This window comes from Acipenser ruthenus, chromosome 13, assembly GCF_902713425.1.
Source record: "Acipenser ruthenus chromosome 13, fAciRut3.2 maternal haplotype, whole genome shotgun sequence".
Classification (NCBI taxonomy): domain Eukaryota; kingdom Metazoa; phylum Chordata; class Actinopteri; order Acipenseriformes; family Acipenseridae; genus Acipenser; species Acipenser ruthenus.
Window position 1 is genome coordinate 22,937,300 of NC_081201.1, and position 16,329 is coordinate 22,953,628.

Genomic DNA, 16,329 nt, shown 5'->3' on the forward strand with positions numbered 1-16,329 from the left:
GTCACTTCACTTCAGTGTCTTCAGGGTCGAAGCATGTTACTGCTTGAAAGCAGCTGGTTGGTTAATGACAGGAAAGAAGCAGTTGAAGGGGTAGGAACAGTTTCACCTTCCAGGTAAAATAACCAAGCAAGTGCAACACTATTTGAAATAACGGCTTACAAACACCGATATTTCTCTAACCAATTGTAGTATGATGTACCATGTTTTAAAATAAAAATACATGTTTACTATAAAGTGTGTTTCTTTCAAAATTACATTTAAAAACCTCTATAACTAAAGTACACAATAGGAATTATTTTGTTAGCTACAGTCTCCAAGAGGATTCTCAAATACAGATTTGTTCCAAAGCTTTCCTAACTCCTATGTGGTAAGACAAATGCCATAGCATTGACTGAAATAGCGGTAATAGTTTATCTATTTTCTAGGAATAACTTAATGTATAATGTACAAAGATTTGTGATTAAACCTGATTTATTTATTATTGCATGCAACCGATAAACCCACCAATGGGAAAAGCATAAATTGATTATAATTACTCAAACTAAGAATAAAGATCCAGACAATTTGAAGCAGCAGCTCATGCACAACATTTATTGTGTGCTACTGTTTTCATAAAACACTTGTAGTTCAGAACATGCATAAAACACTGGATTTAGATAATAATATGTACATGTTGTGCTTTATGGCAAAAACAAGAGAGATGAGTTTTAGTGATGTGTAAAACTGGTTCAAGCTGTGTACCCGAGCATGAGGAAAAAAATCAACTGGGTAGTAAAATGTTTGAAATAGTAATACAATGAAGTGATGACACAGTACACATTTAACAGGATTTCCATTTACCCAAGCAGTTTTGTTTCTATGATTTTTAACATGCAGACTTGTGTTTTACATTTTTTAATTGCTTTACAGTTTGAATCTAGTTTTTCCATTTCTTCTTGACTCAATAAGACAAAAAAAAGTCTGAAAGACTTTTATCCCAGAACATTAGTAATTAAGCAGCTTTAATATTGATAACAAAGTAACCATAGTGTCAACACAACGTTTTTTGTGGGCCATCAGGACATCCCATAGGCTTAAATATATATTAAATATATGAACACATGCACACACACAGTCAAGCTCCTGTAAATTTAAATAGTACCCTTTTAATTAAAATTATATTATTTTAAGATTGACGTGTCATTTATTTAAAACTTTCCATATTGCCATTGAGAGGGATGCAAGGGACAGCAAAAGCACAGAAGCAAGACATACACAATCTGATTCAAAAAAGCACACCAAGACATAAAAGTAAATGCAATGACTTTCTTGAAAAGAAAAAGCTGTACATATGTGCCACATTATAATAGCTAGATTTAAATTAGCCGGTCTTGGCTGAACTAAGGGAAAATTGGTAAATAACCGTTGCATAGATGAAAATACTTATGGCAAAAAATAAATTACTTTGGGTTCCAGCTTCAGTCTTCACACCCCACAGCCTGAGTGTGAGCTTGAGTGTTAGAAAACAATAGTTTCCCTGGACACGTCCCGCAGAACTCAGCAAAGCTATGCAATGTAGTTAGCTTTAGGTTAAGGTTTTTTTTTTTTTTTTGTGACGTCAGTAAATGAAATATGGAACGCAGTTTTCCAGAATCTGCTATGCAAAGGGTGTTGGCAGATTGCCAAGCATACGTTTGGAAACTCTTGAATGACTGCATGCAGGTAAGTTTGAGCAGAATGTACAGATTAGATGAAAAACAATGGTTGTCTTGGTGACTTTTTGGACCATTGCAAAGCCTTCAATTCAGTTTCAAGTAATTAACATTCCCATATAAAATATCTCATTAAGCCTCAAAAGTATAATACACAATTAGCAATTAGAGGGAATACATCTGAGGTCAGCATGTTGCAAACTAACAGCTGAGGTTTTTTTTTGTTAGTTTTTTTTTTGGCATTTATATATTTAAAATACATCTTTGCAGCCTTTTATATAGTTAAGACCATTCTAATAAATGCATTTAGAAACATTTTTTTTTTCCTTTAAAGACATTTCATAAAGCAAAAACAAAATCCAATAATAATTAAATTCATGTTTAGCACTTAGCAAATACGGTTATGTTTTGAAAATGTATTAAAAAATACACTTTAAAACTAGTGTACTAGACACCGCTTGTAAACGTTATGCCCACATTAGTGAGCATGGGATGCTACCTGATTAAGTGAGACTGCAACCAACCCCCCCCCCCCCCCCCCCCATCTCCCCAAAAAGTCCACAGTCCATGCTCACAAATGTCTATCATCACTTCCAGTGTGGCTGTTGGTACAATAGCATGTTGGCTTGCATTGCTGTAGTTCTCCAAACCACACCTTACAGTCGATAGTATTAAATTCCAAAAGCCCCTTGAGAAGCAGTAATCTAGGAAAATCTCAGACAGGAGGGGTGGGGGCTAGGGGACTGGGGGTAAATCACTGAGCATGGTTGTTGCCTGTCCCGATGTCATTGGCATTTGGCGTGTGTACCAAATTAACACCATCTTGCTGCAGAGCACCTCTCCGCGGGGGCATTCTCTCGTTGATCCTGTCTAAGCCTTTTGCCTCTTCAAAACTGCAGATTTTATGTTGTGGTGAGAATCCTTGGATTGCTTAACAAAATGCAAATTTAATGAGTGAGTGAGGAGAAAAAAAAAATTGAAGTGATGCATGTCAAATAATACCTTACTTTGTAACGGATTAGTATAAAATAAATGCCCTACTTGTATTTCTGTAAGCAAATAGTAAAGGGTATTACACACACATGGTCAGTCGACTGTAAACTGTCTTTATGAATATGATGGTAATCTTTAGTCTTGTCCACCAATTAGGAGAACATATTTTACTCAAGGAATTGCTGCATTACTAATACACTGCCATATTATTTTTACTCTTCCACATTATTATTTTTTTATTTAGAGTGCCCAACTATTTTATCCCTGATTTATAATGTCCACTTATGTTCCCTGACCACAGCAATTACCCACTCAGCTCAGCAGAACTGAATGTCCAGTGGACGTCCTCTGGTCCCACGACCAAACCAGCTTCCTCTTTTACACCCAGGAACTCGAGGACAGATGTCAGCAAGCTACCAGCATCTGGAGGACAAAGGCCAGCCCTGCAGGTGTCTGCTTGAGCTTACCAGGTGTCTGGCTGCTAAGTTATCCCTAACCCATGGGAGCGCCAGAGCCAATGCAACCTTCCCTCCGGAATCCCTAGTGAAGACTGTCCACTGTGCACAGCCAGGACATGAACCTGCGCTCCCCTGACTGTATGACTCGCCCTGCCTACCATGTGGCTGTGCTTTTACCAGGTGAGTCACTCAGGGACCCCCAGTGTTGAGGTTTAAGGTATAATTATGCTCACTGTACTGGAAGATTTCGGTAATAAGCCAAACAAAAGCATTTGCCATGAAAGGAAACAAGATCACATACAGGTGGAGGATCACACTGGACCCACAAGCTGTAAACATGAAACTTGTTCCTCAGAAAGGCAGGAAAAACATACAAGGCCAAAAGGCTAGAAACAAAAGCAGCAACTATGTCAAATCCTCTATATACAGTCAATCCAGTTTAAAACTGAGAGATTATCATGAAATATGTGCAGGGTCGGGTGAAAAATCCCACACCATTGGAAAGAGCACTGTTGGATAACAAACATTGGCTGGAGTGCAAATATTAGCCACTGAGGTTAGTGGATCTTATACTTTGACAGCTTTCTCTAGGGACGCCTAAAAGGCAAACATAGGGACTAAATGTGCTAAACTAGCGTCCTGCAAAATGCCCACAACATTGAGCGAGGGTCAGATATGGTTCCCCTTTTGAAGTTCGCCAAAGCCAACACCAAATAGGGATGTCAAGCCCCCATTTTCAGGGGAATTTGCTCGAGAATGTTGACGTCAAAGTGACCTACTGTATATTGGGATATATATCAGGACACTGGGGTTACCACATCTGCTCTCTGCACAGACAGGACTGAGATCCTTTTACATCACAGCGCCCCCTAATACAAGGCTTCTTGGAGCATCTGATAAGCCCCAACCATACTAAAGGTCAGATTCCAGGGTGCTATGGTGTGAGCAGATCAACATCTACCATGGGGGCTGTGGAAGTGTCACTGTTTGGTCAATTGAACGAGGAAAAGGTATATTTCTAATGTCCCTAATAAAAGCCAACAATTAACAGCTACAAATGAAGACTATAGCTTCACAAATGTTGTATTTACACAGTATTAGGAGGTCAAATTGTGGGCAACAATGAACTCAAAACAATATTTTCATAAAGAGAGACACAGACTCAAGACTCTAAATTTCAAATGCAGGATGCAAATGCTATTGATCTGATACAAACACAATTTCATGTTGAAAGCTCACAAAAAAAGAACATTTGGCCTACATTTACCTCCTCACAAGGTGGATGTAATACAAATTGATTCAATGGAAAGAGGAACATAAAACAGTGAATGTTGTGACTCATTGGAGAAGCAGGTATTGAAATGAATAGGTGGCCATGTTCACATTTTGCTTCTTCATTTTCTGGCATTGTAAACTAACTGTATAAACCTTGTCTAATGCTTACAGATATACATATTAAAAATGCCATACAAAAAAAAAAACTAAACTGTGCATGTTTTAATAAATATTATTACAATTTAAATACACATCATGAATATGTATAACCCTTTCCTTTTGTACTACTAAACTTATTGATTATGATAAAATACATACTTGGTTAATAAATAAACAAAATAATAAAACAGACCTTTTATATTCAATTAGGTCAGACTCAGAACAGAAGCATGCAAAACGTTACTTACATGCAGAAAGACCACGCACCGTAAAACAGCATTCAACATTTATGTTGCAAATAAACAGGCATGCTGTTCTAGATCAGTGGTTACTCTATTAAAATGTTTTGGTTTAACCCCGGCTAAAAAAACAACAACAACAATAGGTAATAGGAACAATAGTTTATGAGGGGTAGATCACTGAATAATCTCTGGTTGTCCACAGGAAACACACCCCACAAAGCACTATTACAGACCCCACCAGACCACCACAGATCTCAACCACAGACACTTCAGCATACCTTCAGCCTCTACTGCCTCAACTGTGGCTGTTCAGAAGTGGGCAAATTGCATGCACAATGAAATGAGGAGAGAGATGACAAGTGTAATATTGCAAACCGCATATAAGCAAGGATCAACGCTGCATTTACAGACACTGTCTCGGGTTAGAAATATTCATATCAGGTAAGTATTATATGAAAATAGTGCAATAAATAAATAAAACAGGTTTAAAAAAATGACATTTATAGCTGGTTACTTATTTAATTTGACTCGTCGTCCATGTAACAGGATATATTTTTTTTTAATGAGAAAGGAACATGGCTGCTAATTCTAGAATTAATGTAAAGTACTTTTATGATAAGAAGACATTCTGAAAAACAAAAACTCAAGGTCCTGCATTTTTCTAATACAATAAAGGCTCTGAAGGCACAAAGAGAAGAACAACTGTGGATACTGGGCCATTGGCGATGTGTTAAATCCTACTGGAAATACAAGTAGTTTTCCTGAAGAATTATACAGAAACAGGCACCCCTTGCTTTTTGTGTACAGGCTATATACTGTAGTAGCTCACTAAAATGAGGTGACTAAACTGTAACGGTTGTGAAATTTCTGTGGAACAATAATGCTGAAATCTCTGAAAAAAGGGTGCAATGAAGTAAAATATAGCCTTGCATCCAAATGACAAAATAAGCAATACTTTGATAAAGATGATTGAATAATTGATATTTTAACATAATTACAATTACTGGTATTTTGTTATTTGCTTACACAATTAAAATTAAATCCTAGACAAGTTGCTTATATCCCTTTGATGTGTTATTTTAACAGTGATCACTACTAAATAGATAACATGTATACTTCTATGATCATTATCACTATTCTCTGAATCTATTATACCAATGTGCACTTATGACAATTTACAGTGTGGAACACTTTCTTTTGCAGTACTTATATCACTTAATCACGGAGTACTTTTCTTTACACAGAATTTATTAAAACCAGATTAAGGATGCAACTGCAAAGTTCATTTTTTTTTATTTTCATGCAAAATATATGCACACAATTCAATAAACATGTGTTATTTTTTACTCAGTTACAGGTTTCAACACACAAACACACACACACACACACACACACACACACATCTATAAAGTATAGATATTTAAATAATTATGAAACGTTTTGAGACAGTCGTTAGTTCTAAGAGCTTATAAGAGAAAATCCAAAAAGGCCTAGGAATGTTCACTAACAACTGTGCCCAAAACTTTGAAAGCGCAAGCGTCAAGTTATATTTTGGTACATATGAGAACACAGCCCGGGAAAATGGTTCTGACAAGAGTTATACAGACAAACAACCACACCTAGAAAGACAGAATCTAGGGAAAAAACAACTACATCAGAGGAGAAAAGACAGTACAGGGACATTTTAAGGAGGCCAGTTTTACATGTACATACCACATTACACATACATGACATAGGGCACGGACTAGGGCATAGTACCACCAGGGTATAAAAGACAACATCCATGTTGTTCATCTTAATATATTTCAGCTTTCCTAGTATATTTGAAAGCTGCAGAACACCTAATTACTGTATTCCTTCAAATTTAAGATGCAGCCCAAATTTCCCACCCTCAATTTGAGGAAAAAAAAAAAACATCAAATAAATATGCATTTACAAAGATACAACCTCAATTACGCTTTAGTATCGCACAAAACTGACCTGAAGTTGTTGTAGATTAACCATGGAGCTTGTTTATTGTGGTAATATAGTACTTAAGATGGTGTCTGTGTCGTACACACACCCCTCATTCACATACGGTATCACACATCCCGGCAACAGCAAGCACGACACAACACCAGGCAACATGTAACCAGCAATCACAACAGCACTGATAGCATTGCAAATAAAACAGTCAGAATGGTATGCACAATACCAACAGAATATATCGCCCTGGATAAGGGCGTCTGCTAAGAAATAAATAATAACACATGCATATGGAGATTACTCACACCTGTTTTTCTCTCAATTTGTGAACTGTGGTATTGCTTGGCATTTCAAAAAATATGAGGGTCTGATCAGCATTTCCATTCTGTCCAAGCTGGTACTGTTTTTTAAAAACGTTGAAATTGTAAAAGCTACTTTGAATTCCTCAGGAAGCTAATGACTCTTCTTTGGAAATGGCTGCCTGTATGTAATGGATGATTTGAGATCAGACAGTCTTTAGTCTTTTCTCAGCAGTAAGTCACGTTGCTGTTTGTGTACTCGGGTAGTCAGGTCTTTTGTTGCTGATTTTAATACACGCATCACTATACTGTACTCGAATTTAAGACGCAGGCTATTTTTGAGAAGCAAAAAATGGTTAACTAAGTGTGCCTTAAATTCAAAGGAATACGGTAAATAGTTGCATTATTCATATAAGGAACTGCAGACTGCTACTTTATAAAAAAAATATTTAGCAAGTGTGTTTTTCTATTTGGAAGCTTTTGAAGTTAACAGTGCACATCAATTATTGCAGTTATAGGGCTGTAATTTCTTTTTTGAACTCCTTCCCTTGTATACCCTGGTCAGACGTGCATTGAAAGTTAGCCCCCGCTGCGTGGAATATCAGCCATTAAGACAGGAACTGAAAAGCATAAGGAATTCCCGGCATGCATTATGTGTATTGCTAGCGAGAGAGTGAGAGGTGCTCCAGCCCATCTGAGGCACAGCAAGCTGCAAGGAAGCATCATCATTACCACTCTGCAGGGTCTGCCGTCCTCCCGCCAGCACTCCGCTCGGCAGCATCCCCGTCGGAGTTAACCCTTTCAGAGTCAGCACGCTCTCGCTCTCCTCTCTGCACACAACAACAACACAGTGAATCTGGTATCATCCCACGCAATGTGTTATCTTGTTTAGAAGGATGTGACAATGCCTCTTTAAATTTCAATGTACTACTTAAGAGAGGTTTGGAATGCCAGTGTTTGTATACAGTAGTTGATCTAACAGTTCGATGTGTCCTTTTACACCTTTTAAAGTGGCTGGTTCTACCAAATACATTTTCCAACATTTTTGAAGAATCATATAAAATTATGCAATATTTCCAAAACCTCCATTTGAGCCTTTATTGTTTTTATTGAACCATGGTTGACCTACCACTAAGAGGTGGTGCAAACCGTTGTTTTAATGATCATGTTTACAGGTGGCATTTTTCATGCAGAAATATACTATGCACATTATTTAACCGTAATTTACCAAATGTCTTACTTCAGGTGCTACAGATAAGATCTAAACATGACTCCTGTAAGTAATTGTAGCTAGCAAAACAATTCAATACATTCTACCTGTTCTGCACTTCTTTAGCTACGTCTTAAATGGGCAGTTTTAAAAGAAACACATGTTATAGCACACATGTATTTTCAATTTAAAATTACAGGAAATAATCTATTGAGGGGTGGGAACTGTTTCACCCTCTAGTGCAACACTAACTAAAAGCATGACTGGCAAACCGATATTTCTTTAACCAAGTGTAGCAGCAAATAGCATGTGTTAAAATAAAAATACATTGTTTTTCCTTTCAAAACTGGACATTTGAGAGCTATATAATGTAAACATCAATTTCTCTTTCCTACTGTCACCTGAAGAAGAGACATTTGAGGTCTTGAAAGCTTGTGATTAATTATTGTTTAGTTAGTCCAATGAAAGGTATCACATCTCCTTCTCTAGACCTATATAACATATAGAAGGGCACATTGGATAAGAGGTATTATTTTGTTAGCTGCAATCACTTTAAGGTAAAATAAAATGGAAATTGTATTTTGGTCATTTCATTGGAGATTATGCAAAACTCCATAGAGCTGACTGCACTATACAGAATATTTGTTTTAATTCAATTGTACACTAATGCGTGTAGTGTACACACCCTCACCCTTTGTGAGAATTTAGTAAACGTGTGTTGTATTAACATTATGAGCAGATGATGTCTTTTTCTATTTCCCTGATAAATATAGGTCACTTCAGAGGATACTGTGAGGGGACGCTGCCATCTGCTTGACTGTTATGAGAATGATAACTAACAGCAGTGTGCTTTTAGATTGGTTTGGAAAAGTGTTTCTTCATCAGCAGAGTGAACGCTGTCTTAACTGCAAGCTAGTAAAAGTAGGTCTCTAAACAATATGCTCTAGCTGGGAGTCATAAAGTTGAACAAACTCAAAACACAGGATAAAACTGGAACTTTTGAAATATGTGTTTATGAATCTCTCCAGGACTTGTTTACGATTATTTTGACATTATTTCTCACAATATGAAAGCAAGCCAGTGAGGTTGTCCCTTACCTGAGAACAGAGAAGGCTCGGGCCATCTTGCCGATCGCTCGGATCTTATTTCTGATGATTTCTTTTCTGGCTGCGGCTTTACCTACTTTCAAAGGAATAAAAAAGGTCTCAAGCTCAGGAACACGGACGCACACATCTGTTCTCAAGCTCAGGAACACATGCGCACACGTCTGTTCTCAAGCTCAGGAACACGGACACACACGTCTGTTCTCAAGCTCAGGAACACGGGCGCACTCGTCTGTTCTCAAGCTCAGGAACACGGACGCACACACCTGTTCTCAAGCTCAGGAACACGGACGCACACGTCTGTTCTCAAGCTCAGGAACACGGGCGCACACGTCTGTTCTCGAGCTCATGAACACGGACGCACATGTCTGTTCTCGGGCTCAGGAACACGGACTCACATGTCTGTTCTCGGGCTCAGGAACAGGGACGCACATGTCTGTTCTCAAGCTCAGGAACAGGGACGCACACGTCTGTTCTCAAGCTCAGGAACACAGGCGCATATGTCTGTTCTCAAGCTCAGGAACACAGGCGCACATGTCTGTTTGCCAGATTCATGACGGCCTCCCCAGCACCCATTTATATCTGCAACAGTTTACTCATTCCAAATATTTCATTAAAACATCTCATCAGACCCTGCACACAAACACACTTTATAGACAGGTATATTTTGCAGAGTGCATTCAGAGCCGAGCTACAGCTTTCTCTGCTTTCTAAGCTTTGGCAAACCATGCTGTGCAGATCTGCTCAGAATATTCTCTATAGCTAGGTACACTGTCATACACTGTCAAGCTTGATATTATGTTGTAAAACACATTTTCAATCTGTAATCCTCTGCAACTAATACCTAGCTATCCACTAAACACTGACAATTATCTGTAAGCGTCAGGAGTTGGTTGGACTCTTAAAACAGCACAATATGTGCTTTTATTTGAACTACTGAACTAGCAGGGCAATATATATATATATATATATATATATATATATATATATATATATATATATATATATTATTATGTGCTTTTATTTTCAATTCAAATAAATAATCTATGTAGATATAGTCTTCTTGTATTTGGGGACAATGCACACCAGATGGACCAAACCTACCACTGTCCTTAACTATTGATGTGTGTGCAGATTGACATCTGCCAACATCAGAACATCGCCTTAAGTGAATGAACCAGAGCTAGTCTTTCCTAAGGTGCATGGCTTTTGCATCATCCTGTGTGTGTGTACAGTATGTATGCATACATATTACAGCCTTGTATTTTTTTTGCTTTTCATTTGAGAATCAGGTCATATGATCATTTTTGAGCACTGTTGCTCCTGTTATTAAATTATTTGTTTATTTAGCATTTATTAAAGTCTTTGATGCTGTTGAATAATACTAATAATAATAATAATGAACTGGTACTCCCCAGCACCGACAGCAACACGATTATTGAGAAAAGGCTGTAATAAAACAAATAGTGACTGTTGTTTGTCATGGGTTACAAATACACCTTGACTGTACAATAATGCCCTCAGCCATTATCAAAATAACCTCTGTAACACTCAGGCAATTATTAAACCATTAGATTGAAGCTCATAACCACATTGGCTAATATAGTGTCACATGACCAAAAACAGTTTGCACTATTGGTCACAAACCAGCCAATAGCCACCCTAGAGTTGAGGCCCTTTGATGTGCCTCAACTGTCAAAACCCTACTGCCCTCTGACATCACAGGTTGATTTACACAGATATTGACTGCAGTTTTCCACTATAAGCCCAGTCAATGTTTGTATTCTATTACCCTTCAAGACAGTCACTATTTGAATAATTCATGTTATGGACAAAAAACACTGATGACATTGCATTCAGCTTGCAAAATACAAGACGATTTTTTTTTCTAGGCAATGAACTGCTCAGAGTTTTTGTATGAACAGCACACATTTGAAATTCAGGACTGTGCTGACAAAAACATACAAGGGCTTTGGTGGCAATAATTTAAATCTACACTAGGAATACAGATGTGTTGTCTAGCAAAGTTAGCATACCAGATTAAATATCAATCATTTAGGACATTTAGAAGCTTTGTCAATAACTTGAGAAATATATATCATTCTAATATGAACTAATATCTCTGTAAGTCGTCTTGGATAAAGGCGTCTGCTAAATAAACAAATAATAATAATAATTTATATGACATGTGGCGATATATTGGACATAACAATTCATCACATGCAGTACATGGTAACGTGTTACTTTTGGTTCCAATTGTGATGTCATAATCAACACATAATGTTCCGTTATAATCCTGTATAATCTTTTTTCTTTTCCATGTGTTTAAGGATTTGCGATTCAAGTGCTATTAGTCCATTAACATTTGTGTGATAAAAGTTATTATCACATGCTGGACCAGGCAGTACCTGCTTCTGTATATAAATAAAACATCTGTAATAAAAACAATTGTAAAACATACCCGTAACCTTAGTTAATCACAGTTAATGAATTTCACCACTGTAAATAATGTTAGATTTCACAATTTTTTCCAATGTGCTGTTAAAGAGTTCCTAGCTTAAACTGCAATGCCAGTAACTGAAGGTTTCTATATTTTAAAAATAAAAAAAGAAACAGACAGACGGACAGTTTCTAGGGCTCAAAGACAAGTCCAAACAGAACTTCACTGAGACATTTAATTTCTTATCACCACTTTTTATTTTTGTAAATGTTAAAACCTCTCTTCAACACCAATTAGGAGACAATCTCATCTTTGCCACCTCTCCCACCCAATTCAAAGACACTTTGCAGCATTTCAAAGCTTCATTTTAAGCACATACTGGGGCTGTATTTTAGCCTTTTACTCAAAAGAGTACATTGCTGACTGTTTTTAAATTGAAGAAAAAAAACAACAGCTTGTCATTAAAGGTAGTTTATTTTTCCTTTTCTAACAAATTTGTACTTTGGAGAACATACACTTGAATAATCAGCCCCATTGATTTACAGTATAAAAACATACAGATCACCGTTGTTCTTTAAATGCAAAGTTTTAGCTATATAACACCATGCCTCTTCTTACTTAATTTGAATAATCAAAAACATCTATCATTCCAATATGAAATAACTATATATATAGTCTGGGTCACTGCTCATAAAGGAAAGGTGGGCTAAAGTTAGGGGTACTACTTGAACTACAGTTGCATGCAAAGTTATATGAACAATACAGTAAATCAAGCAGCTACAGTATTATACTTGAGTTCTTCATGCGAATAGTTTAAATGGTCAGAAATGTGCAACAAACAAGGTAAGAATGATGAAGCTGTCTAGTAGCAAATATAGGAATGAAAGCAAGAAAGAGAAAAAAAACTTCATGCACAGAAAGACAGATCAGTCTAGAAACATGACTGAAATATTACATTTAACAGGGTTTTGTTGGCATGATTGTTTATTTTATATTTGTATTACTCCAGTCATATTTCGAAACAGTGCAGTCTGGTCTGTACCTTTTCTATTGCCATAAATGAGTCGCTCTTCTGATGGAGATTCCACAACAAAGAGGTGTAATGATGAAGAGAATGAGTGAATTAAGACAAAAACAGAAATCATTTATTGCCATGACAAGTAATGATGGTGGAAAAAAGGAAGAAAAAAGCGAAGCTGCAACACAGAAAATATTAGTTCAGCAAAATCTAAAACTACAATTCAGCTACTGAAACACCAATACTGAACAATATTGTAAAGCTGTAACATACAGATAAATGGTTTGATATAGTCACACTCTTTGGACAAAACCATTTCAAAATGAAAATATTTTTATGCAATGGATATCACATAACCAAGAGTGGTAAACGTTGCAATACTTCCAGTAGCAGCGTGAAGTGTGTAAGCCACGTTATACTCACCCTACATAAAGGAATAAAAAACGTGAAGAAATGACTATGCTTCCCCATTTGACAGAAGTGCAAAAAAACAACGTCTGAACGATAGCTGCTCTGTCTCAAAGCAAACAGTTGTCTGTTTGCAGAGGACAACTTTCCATCTCAGAGGTACTGTATGCAAAGGCACATTTCTGACAACTGTTTTTAAGGTAATGATAATTTGAGCTACTACTGGTAACTATTACTTGAAAATGTCCATTACAGGAAAGTGCTTGAAAAGTTATCTGGTGTACATGGGCTTTAGGGTGATAGACTGCAGCCTGAAGACAACTTTTTCTATTAAATGTTGTGGGTTACATTTTCAAATCAATCCCCCAATGTGCATATTTCAAACAACACAAATGAAACACTTGTGAACTGAGCATCTTAGAATGGAATTGACCTGATTTTGGTCTAACATAACACAGGGCTGCAGTTGGGTGCAGTAATACACAGGTGCGTCTCCATTTCCACTGGCATTCTACTAACTTGGGAGAAGTGGAATTGTTAGAAACATGCTGATTCAACCAGCTACAGTACTGTGTGACCCAGGACGTGTCATACCTGTAGTACCGTGTAAAAGTAAAAATCATTTAGATACAGTAATATTTCACAATTCTCTCAAAGTACATTATAGAATTTCTAGTGCCTGACTGAAATTGACATTTATGGAACCTGGGCCCATATTTATTAAATGTGTGTCATGCTAATTTTCCATTTAACAGGTCCAAAAAACAGGTCCAATCTGTATCACAATTCTACTATATGCGATTAACACACAGACTAGTTCCAGTACATACATTGCAAACAGGTTTCCTTGCACACAGCGTTTGGAGTGCATTACTTAGATGAAGTGAGTAATTTATTTCAACGCCTCAATGCTGTATTGTATTAACAACTGACCTGATAGCTGCTTTTTTGGCACAACATATACAGTGAAACTATTAGGATAAGTGCTGCCTTACCATCTAATTGATCTTCTCCCTCTGTTGTTAATTCATCGTCTGAACAGATGCTTAGCACATTCACCAGCATCTCTGTAACTATAGAAAATACAACCTTTTAGTTTGTTAAGCACCTTCAAACATCAAAATACCAATTAAAACAAAGATAGGGGGCACTGTGCTGGTGCTTTTCCAAAGAGATGTTAAACCATAGCTCTTATATTAAAGCAGGTATCACGGTCCATGTCATTTTCACAAGAGTTTATGGGACAGACCTAAGCTTTTGCACCACTTTTTCCTAAGTAATTTAGTTACAAGTCATGGGGCTAGAGCAGTGGAAGACTACCTAAACACTTCCACTTTATAAACACATGCAATTCAAACTTCTGAGCAACACTAACTGAATATGACAGTACAATTCTATTAAAAGGAGGCTTCCTCACTAACAGTTTGCGTATTCAGCTTTCTTTAAACAGGGCTTGTGGGGCTCCCGAGTGGCGCATCCAGTAAAGGTGCTCCACATGGAGTGCAGGATGTGCTCTATAGTTTGGACGTCGCGAGTTCGAGTCCAGGCTATTCCACAGCCAACCGTGGACGGGAGCTCCTAGGGGGCGGCGCACAATTGGCCGAGCGTCGCCCGGGGGGAGGGAGGGTTAGGTCGGCCAGGGTGTCCTCGGCTCACCGTGCACCAATGACCCCTGACCCCTGTAGTCTGGCCGGGCGCCTGCGGGCTTGCCTGTAAGCTACCCGAGAGCTGTGTTGTCCTCTGACGCTGTAGCTCTTGGGTGGCTGCATGATGAGTCCACAGTGCGAAAAAAAGCGGTCGGCTGACGGCACACGCTTCAGAGGACAGTGTGTGTTCGTTTTCGCCTCCCCGAGTCAGTGCAGGGGTGGTAGCGGTGAGCTGAGCTTCAAATCATAATTTGCCATTCCAAATTGGGAGAAAATAATAAAAAAAATAATTGGCAACGACTAAATTAAAAAAAAAAAAAAAAAAAAATGTAAAAAAAAAAAAAACAGGGCTTGAATTTGAAAGTTGTTTTTAATGTTACTTAAATGTCTGTTTTAACATACATACATACATACAGTACTATAACCTACCCTTTTCTCCAACAAATGGAAGTGACCAGGTAAATACATCCATAAAATTAGGCAGCCAGTATGGATGTGGACAACAGTTGAACTGGCGAATGTTCATCACATTTTTTTCATATTTCAATACAGCCGCTGCAATGACATTCATATATATTTTGTACTTTTTTTGCAATAAAAAGCAGGTACAAACAAAATACAGACTTCCTTGTTTTTCTGAAAATAATTATGAAAAAATTAGTGAAGGGCAACTATAAACCAAAATATAGTACATGACCGACAAACTGTACTGTCAATGTGGCCTAACCGTGAATTAGTGAATGGAAAAAACAAGCCTGAATAATCACTACTCTTCAAATTGTACCCCTTTTACAGTGTATTTTTTAGTTTTGTTTGGGACTACAGATTTCAAGAGTTTTAAAATATTTTTACTTCTAAGAGCACACGGTAACATACTGGATTACAACTGCAGTAACTGTTTGAAAGATGTTAGATACATTCTACGCACAAGCCTACCAAATGAGCACATTAAGGTCAAGAAAGAAGAAATATGACATAACCAAGTCACATTTCTTTGTGTATTAAACATAGGGCTTCTGTTTGTCTGTTTTTATAAATTTCACTTTTCTGTACTTATTTTGAGCTCTTTTTGAGTTTAGTAATTTGTTATTTTTTTTTCTTTTTGGGGGGCTTTCGCTTTTTATATAGTGTATGAAATTGTTACTTTCCAAACTTTTTTTTTCTGTCAAAATATGTATAGTAGTAACTCGACAGTACTTGCACTTAAGTTGTACCTTCTTTCCTTTGCTGTGTTCCACAGTGAAATCCTTATGGTCACGAGCTCATTCTTCAGGGGTTTTTGTGTGTACGCAGAGTAACCATTGCCACTGTTTTTTCTGGTGTTTATTGGCTATCAGGGATGTTTTATCAGGTTTTATCGGTTAAAACCGAAAATCAGTCCTATTTATACAATACAATACAACATTGGCCAATCAAGAATAA

At 37.3% G+C, this 16,329-nt stretch overlaps 1 protein-coding gene across 11 annotated transcripts in view; it reads right to left on the reverse strand.

Moving 5' to 3' along the window:
• Positions 1-571: 571 nt before the first annotated feature.
• LOC117418255 (serine/threonine-protein phosphatase 2B catalytic subunit beta isoform-like) overlaps positions 572-16,329 on the reverse strand; it is a 35,937-nt gene continuing 20,179 nt past the window's right edge. Inside the window, exons 9-15 of one of the 11 annotated variants that reach the window (XM_034031098.3) lie at positions 15,337-15,462; positions 14,257-14,334; positions 12,878-12,904; positions 9,390-9,471; positions 7,815-7,912; positions 5,097-5,123; positions 572-2,621 (exon numbers count right to left, since the gene is read on the reverse strand). In XM_034031098.3, coding sequence (XP_033886989.1) covers positions 2,446-2,621; positions 5,097-5,123; positions 7,815-7,912; positions 9,390-9,471; positions 12,878-12,904; positions 14,257-14,334; positions 15,337-15,462 — 614 coding nt within the window. In that variant the 3' untranslated portion in view covers positions 572-2,445. Of the gene's footprint in view, positions 7,913-9,389; positions 9,475-12,877; positions 12,908-14,256; positions 14,335-15,336; positions 15,463-16,329 lie in introns of all 11 variants that reach the window. The other 10 variants (XM_034031097.3, XM_034031095.3, XM_034031096.3 and 7 more) reach the window with 10 other exon arrangements.